General features: G+C 39.6%; 1 protein-coding gene across 7 annotated transcripts in view; it reads right to left on the bottom strand.

The window, feature by feature from the left end:
* R3hdm1 (R3H domain containing 1) overlaps window positions 1-18,884 on the bottom strand; it is a 134,685-nt gene that overhangs the window by 1,544 nt on the left and 114,257 nt on the right. For all 7 annotated transcript variants that reach the window (XM_021171515.1, XM_021171767.2, XM_085840795.1 and 4 more), the window contains 5 exons: window positions 14,163-14,266; window positions 11,303-11,475; window positions 4,652-4,796; window positions 1,007-1,089; window positions 564-648 (listed from right to left, as the gene is read on the bottom strand). In XM_021171515.1, the coding sequence (XP_021027174.1) occupies window positions 564-648; window positions 1,007-1,089; window positions 4,652-4,796; window positions 11,303-11,475; window positions 14,163-14,266 (590 nt within the window). The remainder of the gene's footprint in view (window positions 1-563; window positions 649-1,006; window positions 1,090-4,651; window positions 4,797-11,302; window positions 11,476-14,162; window positions 14,267-18,884) is intronic.

Raw genomic sequence — 18,884 nt, 5'->3', positions numbered from 1 at the left:
TCTTCAGACACACCAGAAGAGGGCATCAAATCCCATTACAGATGGTTGTGAGCTACCATGTGGTTGCTAGAAACTGAACTCAGGACCTTCAGAAGAGCAGTCAGTGTTCATAACCGCCAAGCCTTCTCTCCAGCCCTAATCTCAGTCTCTACTGTGGGGACAAAGCAGTGGCTTTCTCTAGACCAGGTCATCTTGGACAAAACTTTTCTACTTTCCAAAGTGACCTAAAGATAACAGCACCCTTATGACCCAAGGCTGTTAGCAGAATTGAAGTATAAAGGCAAAACACCACACCACTGAACGACAAAGTCCTTGCTGTCTATCTTCCACTGGTAAGGATGAGACAGCACCTGCTGTCAGGCACATTTTAACCTTGTGACCCTCTTTATTGCTCCAAAAGCTAATGGCCAAGGCCTTACTATATACACCTTCACATCATATCCAAGACCCTGAAGATAAGAGTAATTTCTAGGGACTTCTGTTTTTTAAGAACTCTAGAAGAATGGAGCCCATTTTTGTGGTGTGGTAGTCTTGAGTATTCAGACCTATATCTATGGACATACCTGCTTCTCCTGCTCCAAGGTCTGTGGATGCAGCTTTCTTAGCTTGTCTACGTCCTCGGTTTCCATGCCTGCTGCCAGACTGACCCTAGAAAAGCAGGAATAGTTGCAAACTAAGTTGTAATATTTGAAAATATAGCACCTAAACAAACTTTGGGTTTTGTACTTGAACAGATATTAAACTAGTGCCAGGCTTGGATTCTGCTTTGTAATCCTGGCACTCATTAGGACTTTCCCTGCAGATTGTCTTTCATAAGCAAAGGTGCTCTGCCTGTGGCTACCCTCATTTTTTGGTATCAGTAACAAAGTACTACTCAGACACCTGGCTGCCACCTTGTCTCTTGCTCTAGCAAGCATTAACAGTTGGCTCCAGCACCTCTGATGTCTTCAGAAAGAGTTAGGGTGTTCAGCATCAAAGCCTGTGGAGTAGGAACCGCCTGTCATACCTGTTGATGTGGAATGTGTCCATGCAGAAGAGTAGGAGGGTTGTACTGCAGGGGCTGGCCAAGCAGCGGATACCTGGCATCTCCTGAAAGTCATTAAAAACACTTTTCATGGTTCCCTCTTCTTGGCTGTAATGTACTTACCAGAGTTTGCTAAACTGTTCAGAAAGAAGATAAACATAGAAAACATGTTTGGTGGGAAACAAACAAAGGCAACAGATGTTTTTAAACTGTTATTTGTGTGTGCATGCAGAATCAATTGTGGGCGTGTGGAAGCAGAGGACAACCTGTGGACATTCGTTTTCTCCTTCTACCATGTGGGTTCTGGGGATCGAATTTAGGGTCATTAGATTGGTAGCAAGTTCCTTTAACTTCTGAGCCATCTCAGCCAAAGACCTGGCTGGCCTCAAACTCACAGAGATCTGCCTGCCTCAGTCTTTCTAGTGCTAGAATTAAAGGTGTGCACTACCACCACCTGGCATTCATTCATTTATTCATTCATAAATGGAAAAAGTTCCTTAAATTCTTCAAAGGGTCAGTATAAACTTCTGAAAGGTGAAATACTGCCAACAAGATAGTGAAAAAGGGTTGAGTGGTAGGGATAGAATAGGGGGGATAGAGAACCTATATTGTATTCTTATGTAGACCAAGTTCAAAGAAATCTGACTGCCTTTGTCTTCCAAGAATTGGGATTAAAGGTATTGTACTGGCTAGTTTTGTGTCAACTTAACACAGCTGGAGTTATCACAGAGAAAGGAGCTTCAGTTGAGGAAATGCCTACATGAGATCCAACTGTAAGGCATTTCCTCAATTAGTGATCAAGGGGGAAAGGCCCCATGTGGGTGGGACCATCCCTGGACTGGTAGTCTTGGTTCTATAAGAGAGCAGGCTGAGCAAGCTAGGGGAAGCTAGCCAGTAAGGAACATCCCTCCATGGCCTCTGCATCAGCTCCTGCTTCCTGACCTGCTTGAGTTCCAGTCCTGACTTCCTTGGTGCTGAACAGCAGTATGGAAGTGTAAGCCGAATAAACTCTTTCCTCCCCAACTTGCTTCTTGGTCATGATGTTTGTGCAGGAATAGAAACCCTGACTAAGCCAGGTATATACCACAAATTGCCAAGTTATTTTTCAGTTCTGTGTGTGTCTCTTCTACACAGAAGTGGAGGTGCCCGAGAAGGCTGGAAGAGGGTGTTATATCCCCTAAGCTGGAGTTACAGGAGGTGAGGAACTGCCCATTATGGGAACCAAATTCAGGTCCTCAATCAGAGCTCCTCTTAACTAAGAAGGCATCTCTCTCGCCTCATCGTTTACTTAAAAACAAAGTCCATCTATTTATTTATTATTTACTGCATTTGTGGGCATGCACTTTTCATAAAACAACTGTGGAGATCAATCTTCAGGAGTCAGTTCTTTCCTTCCACCATGAGAGTCTGTCCTAGGAATCAAACTCAGGTTGTTAGGCTTGGCAGCAAATCAAGTGTCCTTATAAATGAAGCCATTTTGCCAGCCCTTCACTTAAGAGTTTAAAAAAAAATAAATTTAATTATGTACATGTGTATATGTGTGTAGGCATGTACACAGGAGAGCAGGTGTCTCAAGAAACCAGAGGTCCTGGATTCCCATGCAAGTAAAATGATAGGCAGTTGTGAGGTGTTTGATTTGGGTGTTTGGAACCATGCTCAGATCCTCTGTAAGAGCAGTCTGTGTTCTTACCCATTAAGCCATCTTTCTACCCACTATTCACCCACATCCATGTACTATTTGTTTTTTTTAGCTGGGTAGTAGTGGCACATCCCTTTAATCCCAGCACTTTCGAGGCAAAGGCAGGCAGATCAATGAGTTCAAGGTCAGTCTGATCTAGAGAATGAGTTTTAGGACAGCCAGAGCTACACAAAGATACTCTGTCAAAGACAAAACAAACATACCAATAAATAAATGAAATGAAAATAAATACATAAGTAAGAAAACAAAACTAGGGGCTGAAAGGGCAGGAGAGATGGTTCAGAAGTAACAAGCACTGGCTTTTATTCCAGAGGACCTAGATTCAATTCTCAGCACCCCTATTGCAGCTCATAACTGTCTGTCAATTCAATCCAGGGGATGACACCCTCATATGCAGGCAAAACACCCATGCACATTAAATAAAAAATAAAACTAAACAAAAAACCAATCAAACAAACAAGAAACAGGGGCTGGCGAGATAACTCAGCAGTTAACAGAACTGGCTGCTTTTCCAGAGGGCCTGGGTTCAATTCCCAGCACCTCATGGTGATGTACACCAATCTGTAATTCCAGTTCTAAGGGATCTGACTCCCACTTCTGGCCTTCACAGCCACCACAGACCTGTGTGGTACACAGATATACATGTAGGCAAAAGACATATAACTGAAATAGAACTAAATATATAAATAAATTTATAAGTATTAAATACATATAGAAAATTTCAAAGTAGATATATATTAAGTTCACACCCATACTCATAAAATAATAAAATATTTTGGTTTGAAAAAAGGGAGGAAATGCAAGTCATCTGGTAATTTATCACTTGTGATGTTTTGGTGTGTATATGTTAAGGCTTTGTTATGTAACACAAGTGTGCTCATTTTTGCTGTGTGTCTACGGTATTGCTCTTTTAAAAAGTGAGGTAGACTTATTCTACAATAAAAATGTGTACTTGAAGGGTTGTGTTGATGAACTCAGACAGCAGTATGTCTATGTAACAGTGACTACAGACAGCAAAGGGTATCTGCCTTCTTCAGAGTCACCCTCAGTTTCCTAGCCACTGACTTCTACATCTCATTTCTAACACTTCTGAGTTCTAATTTACACAGTGCATGAACTTGCTGTAGGCAAATTTCAATATAATTAAAATCATATAGCACACCTTTCTAGGTGCCTGGATTTCTGTTTAAAACAAATCAAATTTATATATATAGCTTGCTTTGTTACTTATTACTATGTACTCCACTAGACGCATGGATTTTTATATGTATAATATATTCAGGGTGATATATGATTAAATCAAGTCCAGTTTGAGCTAAAGTTTCTGTAAATGTTCTTGATTAGGTCTGTGAATACAATTCATTTTCCTTCCAACTAGGAGTGGAATGGCTAGGTTATGTGGCAAGAGATTAACAAGAAAATTCTTCTACTTTCTCCAAAATGCCTTTATTCTTTTATATTCTTACCACAAATGTATATTTACTTGCTTCCCTGAATCTCCAATGTTTGGTGTTGACAATCTTTTTGGTCATAGTTATTCCAGTGAGCATAAAATACCAACTCATTCTTGTTTTTTTTTTTTTTTTCCTTGAGAGAGTCATTCCGTTATCATATACTGTCTTCAGACACACCAGGAGGAGGAATCAAATCCCATTACAGATGGTTGTGAGCTACCATGTACTTGCTGTGAATTTAACTCCAGATGTCCTGATTAATTCCTAATTAAGCACTAGCACCAAGCCTGCCAACATGAACTAACACAGTAGGAGGAGAAAACCAACTCCTGAAAGCTGTCCTCCCACTTTCACATGTATGCACACACACATACAAAGTAAATGAATGGCTGCAGGTACACAGAGAAGAGTGACTGGTGCCTTCTGGATGGTCTACAGTTCTCTGAAGTTATGACCAGTTTCATGAACACTTACCCTGTCCAGGAACAAAAGGTCTAGCAAACTGTGACATGATGGAAAGCGGTGGTCCTGAGGGACGGATGGTCTTCAGAGTGGACAGCTGAGCTGGTGCTGGCGACTGCACTGGAGAAAGGATGGGGCTGCTGAGCTGAGGGCTGTGCTGCAATCACAGGAGAGGAGAAATTAGGTCACACTTGGGGCAGGCTATTGGAAAATTTCCTTTTGAAAAAAACTTATTATTCACTGAATTATAAATTGATACTTGATACACATCATTACTATAAAAATGAGAACAGACTATATTTTTGAAATCTTCCTTGTAATTTGGCAATAGTGTTGCTGCTTTTGCAAGAAGAATATATACCTATCTTATTCTTTTCTAAACCAAATGTTTCTAAAATTTCATTCAAAATAATTTCATTCTTTGAAAATAGTCACAATAGTGACTATATTTCCTAAGTGGTGCTAATGTTTTCTTTTCTTTTTGGCAGTCTTACTGTGTAGCCCTGGCTAACCTCAAATTCAATATGTAGACCAGGCTGGCCTCAAACTCATTGCCGATGTGCTGTTTCCAGGCATGTACCACCACATTCAGGATACATCTTCCTTATATTCATTTACTTTCTTCTCTCTTCCTGTATATACAGTTACATGACTTCATGATATGAGACTCTCTTGGTGAATATGCCATTATACAATTTGGGGTATTATGTCAGCACTCCATTGTACTTGAAATCACTACAATGGTGCTAGTAATAGGAATTTTTCAGCTCCATAAATCTGTTTCTTTGGAGAGCAATAATGGAATGAATCTAGGACCCCAATCACGCTAACCTAGGTATCTACTAAGGAACCACATCCACAGCTGACCATTATACTCTTGGCCAGTGTTGGACACTGTTGACTGAAATCATGGTGTAGTACAAAACATATGTATGTTACCCTTTTAGTAGAAATTAATTAGTGTCTATTCCCTAAAAATAATGACTTTTTCTATTTCATTATTTCATGTATCTGGGTGTTTGGCCCACATGTATATATAGTACTATGTGCATGCTAAGTGCCTATGGAGGTCAGGAGAGGGCTTCGAACCCCTCGGAACTGTAGTTATAGACAGATGTGAGCTGCCATGTAGGTGCTAGGAATCCAACCCAGGTCCTCTGGAATGGTAGCTAGTGCTCTTAACTGATGAATCATCAAAACTTAAGACATAAATAGTATAATACTATCACCCAAACAGCAGAGTTCCTTCAATTTTGACAAATGTCTCAATTTCCTTTGTAATGGAGGAAAGGCAGTAATATTCCCATTACTTCTGGAATTCAGACTATAATCAGAACTGCCATGAATCAGAGCTGTTGTGGTGCTTTAGCTCTAACTTATCTGGTACAACTTATTTTCACAACACCGATGTCTTAGAAGACCTGATTCTAAACATCATTTTGAAGAACAATTATTCTGGCTTTTGCCCCCCAGCCCCCCCCCCCCCCCATAGAGGCTCAAACCCAGGTTTGCTTTGAATTCATGATTATCCTCCCTTAGCATCCTAAGATCTGAAATTACAGGCATGCATTACCACTGTGAGTGCTTGTTGTACCATTTTTTACTGGACAAAATTCCAAAAGTGGATTTGTGATTCAGGTTTTGTACCTTGTGTGTTTTGGAAAACGGGAAAATGTCACCAACTGGCATTCCAGAAAGAGTTGTACCAATTTATTCTACAACCCAGAAGCTCTTAAGAGAACTAGATATATCTGTAAACATTTTAAGTTATGTCTCACTGAACTTTCCCAATTTAAAATAGGAAGTACTTTAAGATCATGGTTTAGCTCAGTGCCAAAGTACATGCCCAAAATGCACAAGGCTCTGGACCCAATCCCTACAGACACACAAAGACACACACACACACAGACCACACACAACTGTAAGACATCAAATCAAATAAACATAGTTTGACAGTTTAATGGCCATTTATAGTTTGTTAGCAAACCTAAACATAAACTGTCTGTTTTATTCAGCTATTTTATCACATATACTTAAAATATTTGAGTATAGAGTCACTTTCTTCAAACTCACCATAAGAGGGCACTGGATCCCATTACATATAGTTGTGAGATACCATGTGGTTGCTGGGAATTGAACTCAGGACCTCTGAAAGAGCAGTCAGTGCTCTTAGCTGCTGAACCACCCCTTCACCCCTCCAGTCCTAGCATGGGCCTGACAAATGGCTCAGTAGTTAAGAGTATTTGGTATTCTTGCAGAAGACCCAGGTTTGGTTCCTATTCACATGGTGGTTTACAACCATCTGTAACTCCAGTTCTAGGGAATACAGCATCCTCCTCTGATCTGTGTGGTATACATACATACATACATACACGTAGGCAAAGTACTCATAATACTATTCATACATATACAATCAAGTAAATAAAGAAATCTTTAAAAAATTAGAAGAAAAAACCCTATCTAGGTGTGGTACTTATAATAAATACTAGCACTTTAGAGGGAGAGATAGAAAAAATTCAAGGCTAGCCTGGCATACATTGTAAGTTCCATATCAGCAAATACATAGTAATAAGGACCCTCTTTCAAAACAAATAAAGGATATTATAAGACAGAAAGATCAAGTTACATATAACAGCAGGCCCATGATAACAGCACCTGATCTACAGAGGATACTAGATGAATATTTCATTCTGAAGAGAAGATTAACATACCTGAGATGGCACAAGTAATAAATAATTCCACAAGAGTTATTAATCAACTAAGTCTAAGAAGGCCCTCAAGGACAGCAAATGCATCACAAGACCAACAATGTCAGTGAACCTGGAACCCTAAGAGCTCCCAGAGACATAAACACCAACCAAAAATCATACATGGGCTGGTCTAAGGCCCTTGACACATATGTTATAGAGGGCTGCCTTGTCTGGCAGTGGGAGAGGATGCCTAATCCTAAAGTGACTTGATGGACCAGGGTGGGGAGAATATGGGAAGGGCACCCTCTCAGGAGCAAAGGGGAGGGAGGATAGGAGAAAGAACTCTGCAAGGGAGACTAGGAAGGGGCAGCATTTGGGATGTAAATGAATAAATAATAAAAAAAGAAATACCGCCACCAAAAAATGACAGGAATTAATAAACACTGCTCATTAGTAGCTCTCAGTATCTATCTGTCTTTATTTACTCAATTATTTGCCCTCCAGAGTACTGGGAGTAAAGGTGTGTATCACCACCTCCCCAACTCTCAGAATCAATTCCTCAATAAAAAGACACAGTCTAAGACACTGGAATAGAAAACAGGACCCACTTTTTACTGTCTACAAAAACAATAGATACCAACTTAGAGTGAAGGATGGAAATAAGCAACAAGAAGGTATAGCTATTCTAATATCTTCAAATCATATCTAGTAGGTTAGAACTTTCATAGTCATTAAAAGAAAAACCCAACAGACGATGACAATTCTAAACATTTATGCACCAAACAGAGGAAAACTTGATTTCATAAAAGAGATACGATTAGATCCAAACCACGGACTTTTGATTCCTACACAGTGATAGTGAGTTAGTACCCAATCGACAGGTCATCCAGGCAAATCTAAATAAAACCCTGTAGTCAAATGATGTCACAGATCACATGCATCTAAAAAAACTCCCACCCAAACACTAAAGAAGCATACTTTCTTTTTAGCAGCCACTGCAACTTTCTCCCAGAATGGCCACATATTGACAGAAAGTCTCAGCAAATTTAGAAAAGTTAAAATAACATCTGGTTTTCTACCAGACTACAAAGGAATAAAGCTGGGTATCAAAAGCAAAAGGAATTCCAGAACATACACAAACCCACAGAAACTAAACCCACTAGTGAATGAAAACTGGGTGAAAAAAGAAAGCAAGAAGGCGACTAAGAATTGAATGAAAATAAAAACACAACACATCAAAATTTGTAGGACGTAATAAAAACAGTTCCAAGAGAAAAAATTTAAATGCCTGTAATAAGAAGGCTTGAAAAAATTAAAAATACAGGCAAAAACAGGGTTAAAGAGCTGGCTCAGTGAGAACACTACTGCTCCTACATAGGATCTGGGCCTGGAATACACCTAACAATCACAATTGGAGAATGTGATGAGATGTGAAGAGGGGAGTGGCAGGGATATGGAAGCAGGGTTGGAGGGACGTAACTGACAAAAGGAGAGAAAACCTGCAGCAACAGTGGTCAGGCAACACAGGGTAACCAAGAAGATCCCAGAGGGTCCTGGTGAAGATCCAGTATTGATGGCCTGGCAGAAGGCAGAGGGCAGAGGCCTGGAACCAGACTCACTGCAGTGAACATTTGCAAGTAAAGAAGGGTGGAAAAAAAGGGTATACTGTGGGACACACTGCCACATACTACAGCTTCTATATTGAGTTTTTTTTTTTTTTTTTTTCCTTTTGGAGGGGAGGTTACAAGGGCAGAGGGCAGGCAGAAAGGGATGAGGAAATAAGTGGAATTGGGGTACATGATAATGAAATTCACAACGAAGCAATCAAAAGCTAAACAAATAAATAAAACACCAAAGCTGGGCATGGTGGCACACGCCTTTAATGCCAGCAATTGGGAGGAAGAGGCAGGCAGATTTCTGAGTTTGAGGCCAGCCTGGTCTACAGAATGAGTTCCAGGACAGCCTGGGCTACACAGAGAAACCCTGTCTCGAAAAACCAAAAACCAAAACCAACAACAACAACAACAACAAAACAAGAAACAAATAAACAAAAAACAAAACAAAACAACCCCACCAAACCCGGGGCTGGAGAGATGGCTCACTGACTGCTCTTCCAAAGGTCCCGAGTTCAAATCCCAGCAACCACATGGTGGCTCACAACCATCTGTAATGAGATCTAATGCCCTCTTCTGTTGTGTCTGGAGACAGCTACAGTGTACTTACATATAATAATAAATAAATCTTTAGACCTGAGTGACTGGAGCAAGCAGGGGCAATTAGAACAAGTGGGGCAACCAGAGTGAGTAATCTTCATTCCTGGCAACAACATGATGGCTCACAACCACCAGTACAGCTACAGTGTATATATATAAAATCTGTTTGTTTGTTTGTTTTCGAGACAGGGTTTCTCTGTGTAGCCCGGGCTGTCCTGGAACTCACTCTGTAGCCCAGGCTGGCCTCGAACTCAAAAATCCGCCTGCCTCTGCGTCCCAAGTGCTGGGATTAAAGGCGTGCGCCACCACCATTTATTTCTGTTTCTCTCTGATAAAAGATATGAGCCTACCCTTCCCGACATACCACATTAAAAGGTAAATGTTTGGTTGATCTATCTTTCCTGATATTGACAATTGATATATACAGCTCATCTAGGTTCAAAGTCATACACCTAATCTTTCTACTTCAAACGCCCATTAATACTTTTACCTAATGTATTTAGCATCTGCTGATAATTTTCACTTGTTTTTTGTTGACAGGATCTCAACAAGAACAAGTAGACATAATCGGGGCAAGCTCACTATGTAGAACTAAGGATAACTTTGTACTCTTGTCTTCCTGCTGCCAACTCCTAAGTGCTGTGGTTATAGGCAACTAACACCATGCCTGGTGTGGTGGTTTCAATAAGAATGCTCCCAGAAGCTCACACTGTAATGCTTGATACCTAGTTGGTGGAACTATTTGGAAAAGATTAGAAGGTATGGCCTTGCTAGAGGAGGTCTGTCACTGGAGGCAGGCTTTGAAGTTCCAAAAAGTTCATGCCATTCCCATCTAGCTTTCTGTATGCCTTGTCCTTGTCAATGTAAGCTCCAAGCTACTGCTCCAGTGCCAAGCCTGTCTACCATCATGTTTCCTGCCATAATGATCATGGCCTCTAACCATCTGCAACTGTGAGTCCCAATAAATTATTTTTTAAGTTTCCTTGGTCTTTCTTCAGAGCAACAGAACAGTAACAAAGACATCTGGTGTTTGATTCTTTTTCTTTGCCAATCTTAAATTCTTCTGCTTTAACTTTCTGAATGTTGCACATTTAAAGTTATGAACTAGCATGCCCAGCTCTCTTCCAATATTTTTTAGGTCAAGTTTATTTTTGCATGTAAGTAAGGAGATGAGGGCTGGAGAGATGGCTCAGTGGTTAAAAGCACTGACTGCTCTTTCAGAGTTCCTGAGTTCAATTCCCAGAAACCACATGGTGGCTCACAACCATCTGTAATGGGATCAGATGGCCTCTTCTGGTGTGTCTGAAAACAGCAATGGTGTACTTGCATACATTAAAGAAATATTTAAACAAACAAACAAACAAACAAACAAACAGGTTGATGAATAAAAACGAGGCACAGATTTGTATGTATGTAATCCCAGTATATAGAAGGCTGAGGCAGGAGCGTAAGAGTTGAGGCCAGCCGATACTACAAAAGACCTTATTTTAAAAGTTGAAAAATAACATTTGAATTGTGATATAAATGTCTGGATGTAAAGAATGTTCAAATGTCCCTACTAGTCTTAGAATTTCAAATTTAATGTTAAGTCACAGTATGTGAGAAAATGTTGTTTCTAAATAACAAACCAAGCTACAAGTAGTGGTTTATGCTTTTAATCTTAGGGAGGCAAGCAGATCAACATGATTTCCAGGCTAGCTAAGACTACACAGGCTAGGCCCCTACTCAAAAACAAACAGGTAACACACAAACTACCTTACCTGAACAATGTTTTCCATGTTGCTAAATTCCATACACTTCTGTCCTCTCTGGTGGTCACAGTAGTACTTGTTCTGCTTCCACTGTGGGGGTGAGTGTGTCCGAGCCTGTGGATTATTTGGTAGGTTGAGCTGCATCATTACCATTCCTCCACCAGGTGGCTGCTGTGGCATAGCTGAAATCAGGATAATTAGAACATTGAGACCAGTATGTTTTAACAACTAATTGTTATTTGAAATACTAGGAAAACAACATTAATTCCACATTTCTGAATTAGTTTTTACAACTATGTATACAAATCAGATTTAAGCTCTAGTGAAACCTGCTGCATACAATTGGTGTGTATTTAAAAGGCATTAAAACAAAACCTTTGGAGTAGGTCACTGTGTTACAAACCTGGAATCCCAGCACCGAGGACACAAATTCAGGAGGATCATGTTTGGGCTAGCCTAATCTATGTATCTTTGTAGTATGAACTTACTTCAAACAAACAAAAGCCCAAAGATTCCAGAAAACAAACAAACAAACCAAAAAAAAAAAAACCCAAACAAACCAAGCAAACAACAACAAACCTTAAAAAGCCAAAACAAAATAAAAAGCAGGAATCCTTTAGACCTAAATGTCTTGAAGGACCTAGTAGAGAAAAATGTGTGTGTGTATGTATTTATGCCCCCAACTTTATTTATTTATTTTTTAATATTTTTATTACATATTTTACTCAATTACATTTCCAATGCTATCCCAAAAGTCCCCCATAGCGCCCCCCACTTCCCTACCCACCCATTCCCATTCTTTTGGCCCTGGCATTCCCCTATATTGGGGCATATAAAGTTTGCAAGTCCAATGGGCCTCTCTTTCCAGTGATGGCCGACTAGGTCATCTTTCGATACATATGCAGCTAGAGACAAGAGCTCCGGGGTTCTGGTTAGTACATCATGTTGTTCCAACAATAGGGTTGCAGATCCCTTTAGCTCCTTGGGTACTTTCTCTAGCTTCTCCATTGGGAGCCCTGTGATACATCCAATAGCTGACTGTGAACATCCACTCCTGTGTTTGCTAGGCCCCGGCATCGTCTCACAAGAGACAGCTATATTTGGGTCCTTTCAGCAAAATCTTGCTAGTGTATGCAATGGTGTCAGTGTTTAGAAGCTGATTATGGGATGGATCCCTGGATACGGCAGTCTCTAAATGGTCCATCCTTTCATCACAGCTACGAACTTTGTCTCTGTAACTCCTTCCCTTGGGTGTTTTGTTCCCAATTCTAAGAAGGTGCACAATGTCCACACTTTGGTCTTCATTCTTCTTGAGTTTCATGCGTTTAGCAAATTGTATCTTATATCTTGGGTATCCTAAGTTTTGGGCTAATATCCACTTATCAGTGAATACATATTGTGTGAGTTCTTTTGTGATTGTGTTACTTCACTCAAGATGATGCCCTCCAGGTCCATCCATTTGGCTAGGAATTTCATAAATTCATTCTTTTTAATAGCTGAGTAGTACTCCATTGTGTAAATGTACCATAACTTCTGTATCCATTCCTCTGTTGAGGGACATCTGGGTTCTTTCCAGCTTCTGGCTATTATAAATAGGGCTGCTATGAACATAGTTGCCCCCAACTTTAAAAACAGATGTTTTCCAAATAAAGACAAATTTTGTGAAAGTATTTTACCAAAATAAGGGGAAGGTTGGGTCATGGTGGTACCTCCCTATGATCCCTTTAATACAGCTCTCTCTCTGTGAGCTTGAGGCCAGCATAGTCCACATGGAGAGCCCAGGAGAGCTACGGTTACACTGAGCACACATATCCTTTCTAATGGGGGGAGGAGAAAAGGTCGCACATTTTGAGTTGTCCAGTTTTTTTCTTTTTTTTAATTGATTTTTATGCTGTGTGTATAGTGCTGTCTGTGTGAATGTGTGTATGGACCACGTATATGCAGTGCCTGAAGATGACAGAAGAGGCAAACAAAACCCTAAGAATGGAGTTAGAGCCAGATGTTAGCTACTTTGTGGGTGCGAGGAAAAGAATCAGGGTCATCTGAAAAGATAGCCAGTCCTCTTAATTGAAGACTGTTTTTTTTTTTCTTTTGTTTGTTTGTTTTTGGTTTTTCGAGACAGGGTTTCTTTGTGTACCCTGGCTGTCCTGGAACTCACTTTGTAGACCAGGCTGGCCTCGAACTCACAGATCCGCCTGCCTCTGCCTCTCGAGTGCTGGGATTAAAGGTGTGCGCCATCACGCCGGCCTAACTGAAGAGTTTTTTTAGTCAGAGAATGAAATGAAGAAATTTCTGTTTCAGGATAATAATTCTGTACTAATTTTTGTGTTGGGGAAATAGATGAAACTGAGGAAAACATAAACAAAATACTTAAGAGATTACTGCAAAGACCTGAAAAGCACACAAATCAGCACAGTGAGTGAGGAAATAGGGACTTTCTGAGTATTGCAGGAAGCCACAGAAGAGTCATGAGTCTCAGATCTCTGCATTGGTTACTAGATAAGAAAAATGGGGAGGAAAATATTGAGTCTGACATGCCTTTAAACTTTTGGCTACATGATTTTGTTACATTAGAAGGAAGTACATTAGGTGTTATCAAAAAGGCAGTAGTTGAGGCCTTAGGCCTAGTAGATTACCCAGAAAAATCTAGAGAATCAATAGGGCTTAGGGATGGTTCTCCAAGATTACTAACCCCATAGATAGATAGGGAGAATGAAGGCAGAAGGATGAACCTAGTATTAGAAAAGGAAGGAGAGAGCTGCACGTCACAACCTGACTCAACACAGGACATGAGACACCGGAGTGCACATCACCACCCAGGCAGCTGGGAACCAGTCAGCTGACCTCTGCATCAGTCATCTAGGCATACCTGCACACTGGTGGCCTTGGAGCTGTTGAGAGCTGCATGGTGACGTGGTTCGAGGAAACTGTACTTGTTCTGACCCTGGATGTTGTAAGTAACCAACTGCAGAGCTATAGGGTGAAAAAACCAAACACAGAAAACAGCACAATGAGAAACAGATGACCAAACAGTCTTTGAAATAAACATTCCTCCAAATTTATTTAAATGGATATATTTTTTCAGATTGGCTGACAGGAGCCAAACCTAATTTAACTAATCTCTGAATTGTGATCACTCAGTAAAAACTACTTTATATTCACAATACTGACTGAGACACTGAAAATATATCCTCTAATCCTACCATTGGAAATTTTACAAATTATTCCAACGTATCTTTGTTAGGAAAGGGAAGAAATTTAATTATAATCTCAAAAAAAAAAAAAAAAAAAAAAAAAGGACAGGATGGCAATTTGACAATAATTAGACTCAGAAGAAAATGTTATTTCTTGAAAAATATAATAAGCCAGGCAATGGTGGCACATGCCTTTAACCACAAAACTTGGGAGGCAGCAGCAGGCAGATCAAGGACAGCCTGGTCTACAGAGTGAGTTCCAGGATAACCAGGCTTCACAGAGAACCCTGTCTTAAAAAAAGTAATTCGCCCAACCCCACCAAAAAACAAACCAAACCACCAAAAAAGTAGCAAGAATAAAGACAACGAATCAGCCATATTCTAACAAAATAGAAGGTAATTAGGTAGAAAAAAAAAAAAAGAACAAATAAACAATTAAAAAAAAAAAAACCAACCCCAAGTTGTTGAGATTCTTTGAGTGGCATTTATAGTCAAACTATATGGCTTTATTGTAAATCTTCAAAGTTTTCTCTTTTAGCAAGTTCTTTCAGGCTAATGATATGAAGTTATAGAATAATGAACTCACAAACAGTCAGGGATCTTAAATTATATTAGCCTGCTCAGTCTCTATTTAGTCATCTTCCTATTGAAAAGTTTAAATAAGTATCACTTAATAACTTCATCCATTTCTTGGAACTGTCTCATATAACTGCATTAGAAACACTAGTTTAAACGTAACTACCAATGAAGTAGAAATTATAAAGATGTCGGAAAACACAATAGATATGATCAGTCAGATCTATCGACAGTCAATTCTTAGTGCATATTCAGACATTACAAAGTATTTATGGGTACACTCATTTTACTTAAGGGATTACAAATAATAATAATGAAAGGTATGACTGGCATAATGGGCATATGCATTTAAAGAATTCTTTACAGATAAATATACTAAAATTTTCATGAATAAAATGATACCTGGTATCTACAGGAGGATGATCTGGAGAGCTGGCTCAGTGGTACAAAGCACTTACTGCTCTTGCAAAGAACATGTTTGATTCCTAGAGTGGTAGCTCACAACCGTAAAAAACTCCAGTCCCTGGGGATCCACTGCCCTCTTTTGACCTCCAAGGGTAACAGACATGCAAGTGGTGCTTGCATATACATTCAGGCAAGCATGCAACCCATAAAATAATAAATAAGTCTAAAAAAACCAATAAAACTCTAGAAGCAGAGGTTTAGATGAAAATACAATAGTTATTGTTAAGTGTGAATATATGAGGATTCTGCATGTATTTGTTTATATTTACATGTTTTAAGAATGCCCAATAATAACAGCATTTTTAAAGCTTTGTGTTTAATTATTGACAGCATACACATAGATTTATATGAAATTCATGCTGATGATTGCTTAATAACAACAATTATCTTTGCCGCTTAAGTGGTAGTAAGCCAATAGTTCAATTAAATTGAAAAAGAAAGGAATTAAAAGGAGCATTAAAGTGCATTGAGGGGCTGAAAAATTGGCTCACATGATAAAAAATGTTGTATTCTTTCTTTCTCCCTTTTCCTTTCCTTTCCTCTCCTCTCTTCTCTCCCCCCCCCCCCCCAAACACACTTACTTTACTGTTAGTTATGCCCAGACCAAATTACATGAGTCTGAGCTATAGAAATAATATAGCTTAAGCAACTGTCTGGAGAATTTTCCCGGTTTCCCTGGCCCACAGAGAGAGCCCATCACCTGCTCTTGTTCACACGCCCATGGTCTACTCATCATGAGGTCCCCTTGATCGCAACACCAGTGTGCCCACCTTATGCCCTCTTTCATGTAAACAAACAAACAAACAAACAAGGTTCTACCTATTAAAGAAGAAATGAGATGTTCTGAGAAGACAACTTAGCAGTAAGAAGAATACTTTTTATTTTATTTATTTAATGAATTTGTAATCTTTTGTTACTTACTCTGTTATTGCTACAGAAACCATATTGTGGTTGCCACTGTAGGTGAGAATGCACTAGTTTGCTCATAAAAAAAATACTTATGGCAAAAAACATTTAACAGCCGGGCGGTGGTGGTGCATGCTTTAATCCCAGCACTTGGGAGGTAGAGGCAGGTGGATTTCTGAGTTCGAGGCCAGCCTGGTCTACAGAGTGAGTTCCAGGACAGCCTGGGCTACACAGAGAAACTCTGTCTCAAAAAACGAAAAACCAAAACCAAAAAAAAAAAAAAAAAAAAAAAAAAAACCAACAAAAATCCCCCCAAAAAACCAAATCAAACCAAACCAAAACATGAAACTCACCTTAACACTTATTTTTCCTTTTTATTATTTATTTATTCATTTACTTATTTACCCATTCATTAATTCATTCATTTATATTTGAGCCAAGGTCTCAACTCTGTAGCCCAAGCTGGCCTGGAACTATGTAGACTAGGCTGGCCTATTATTCAGAGCTCTACCTGCCTCTGCTTCCCCAGTGCTGGGATCAAAGACATGAGCCATCATGTCTGGCACTAAGAGAAATCTGCCAGACTCCGCCTCTTGCCTCCAGAGTACCTAGATAAAAGGGGTGTGTCTACACACTTTTCTTTTTGCAGTGATCAAACTCAGGGCACTGCAAAGTCATTTGCCACTGAGATTAAAAAGTTTTTTGTTTTGTTTTAGGATTTATTTTGGTTTTTTTGTTTATTAACTGTTTGCCTGGGCTGGAGAGATGGCTCAGTGGTTAAGAGTACTACTGCTCTTCCAAAGGTCCTGAGTTCAAATCCCAGCAACCGCATGGTGGCTAGAAGCTATCTGTAATGAGATCTGATGCCCTCTTCTGGTGTGCCTGAAGACAGTGTATTTACATATAACAAACAAATCTTTAAAAAAAAAATTGTTTGCCTAAATGTATCTATATGCATTGTATGTGTGCCTGGTGCATGGGGAAGTCAGAAGAGGGCTTCATATTCCCTGGAACTAGCGTTTCAAAAGGTTGTGAACCATGTTATGGGTGATGGAAACTCAATCCAGGTCCTCCACAAGAGCAATTGAGCCCTTTCTCCAGCTGCAACTCTAACAATGCTGCACAGATCTCCAAACTATATTCACCTGGCATATCTGACGATTTATGCCTTACAATTTTTTACTCATTTTTTTAGGTTAAATGTTGGGAACTTACTCTTTAATAGCAGCAAAAGTAAAACTGCATCAAACAATACAAATTAGATTGACCGACTTTATTGCTAACAACTGTATTAAGGATGCTTGAGAAAAAACCAAATAGAAAACTAGAAGCTTAGGAGCAGAAGGTATAAGGAGAAGGGCCAAAGGGCACACTTGGGAGTTACTAGGATACACATGGGGGTTACTAAGGCATATTTCAGAGATGCTAGGGCACATTTGGGATTAGAAGGGCACACTTGAGGGTAAGTAGGGCACACTTGGGATGTCACTAGGACAAATATAGGGGTTACTAGGGTACACTTACAGAAAAAGGCTTTAAGTTGGCTTTCTTCATCATCCTTTCATAAAGATTCTGTGATACAAAGCATTTTCAAAGAGTTCTAAAATAAAGGTTTCTATGTACATTATAGGTTGCCCTCTGAGATTAGAGATCAAAAGAGATACATATTATGCTTTTGAATTTCAAGTTAAAAATGGAAAAATGAAGGGTAAAATAGTAGAAAAATCCCTTAAAACAAGTGCTTTGAACAATACTTCCAAGGACAAGCAAATTAATATTAGTCATGTCAGGAATGGTTCAGAAGGTCCCAAAAAGTGAGAGAAGCTCAGTTGAGAGTAACCCCAGCATAGTATCAGAGCAAACACCAAGAAAGAATTATGCCAGGCCAGGCCTTTAATCCCAGCACTTGGAGACAAAGGCAGACAAAGGCAGAGTCAAAGGCCTCTGATTTTGAGGCAAGTTTGAACACACAAGTTCCAGTGTGTAGGTATTTGCATACGCTAAGTACATGAGTTCAATTGCCTGTGGGGCCAGAGGCATCAGATCCCATCAAGTTGGAGTTACAGACTACTCTGAGCCACCAAGTACTCTTAACTGTTAAGCCATCTTTCCAGAGTGTATTTTCAAAGATTTTAAATTCACATAAATCTCCATTTTCATTGTGTAACAGCTTTACTTTCCAGGGAATGGAATGATTAGCTTATGCCAATATTTAAAAATCAATAAAAAGGGGCTTGAGGATGGCTCAGCAGGTAAGAGCAAGGCAGAGCATCCACATGCAGTTTCCAGCACCTATATGGAGGGTCACTGCCATCTGTAACTTCAGTTCTAGGGGATTCAATGGCCTCTTCTGACCACCCTGGGTACTGCATACATGTAGTGCACTTATATACATGCAGAAAAACACAGACATAAAAAATTTTAAAACAATTATTAAATAGTCAGCATGA

Source organism: Mus caroli, unplaced genomic scaffold (assembly GCF_978045245.1).
Source record: "Mus caroli unplaced genomic scaffold, Mus_caroli_1 scaffold_1, whole genome shotgun sequence".
Classification (NCBI taxonomy): Eukaryota; Metazoa; Chordata; class Mammalia; order Rodentia; family Muridae; genus Mus; species Mus caroli.
This window is presented reverse-complemented; position numbering and strand designations above follow the sequence as displayed.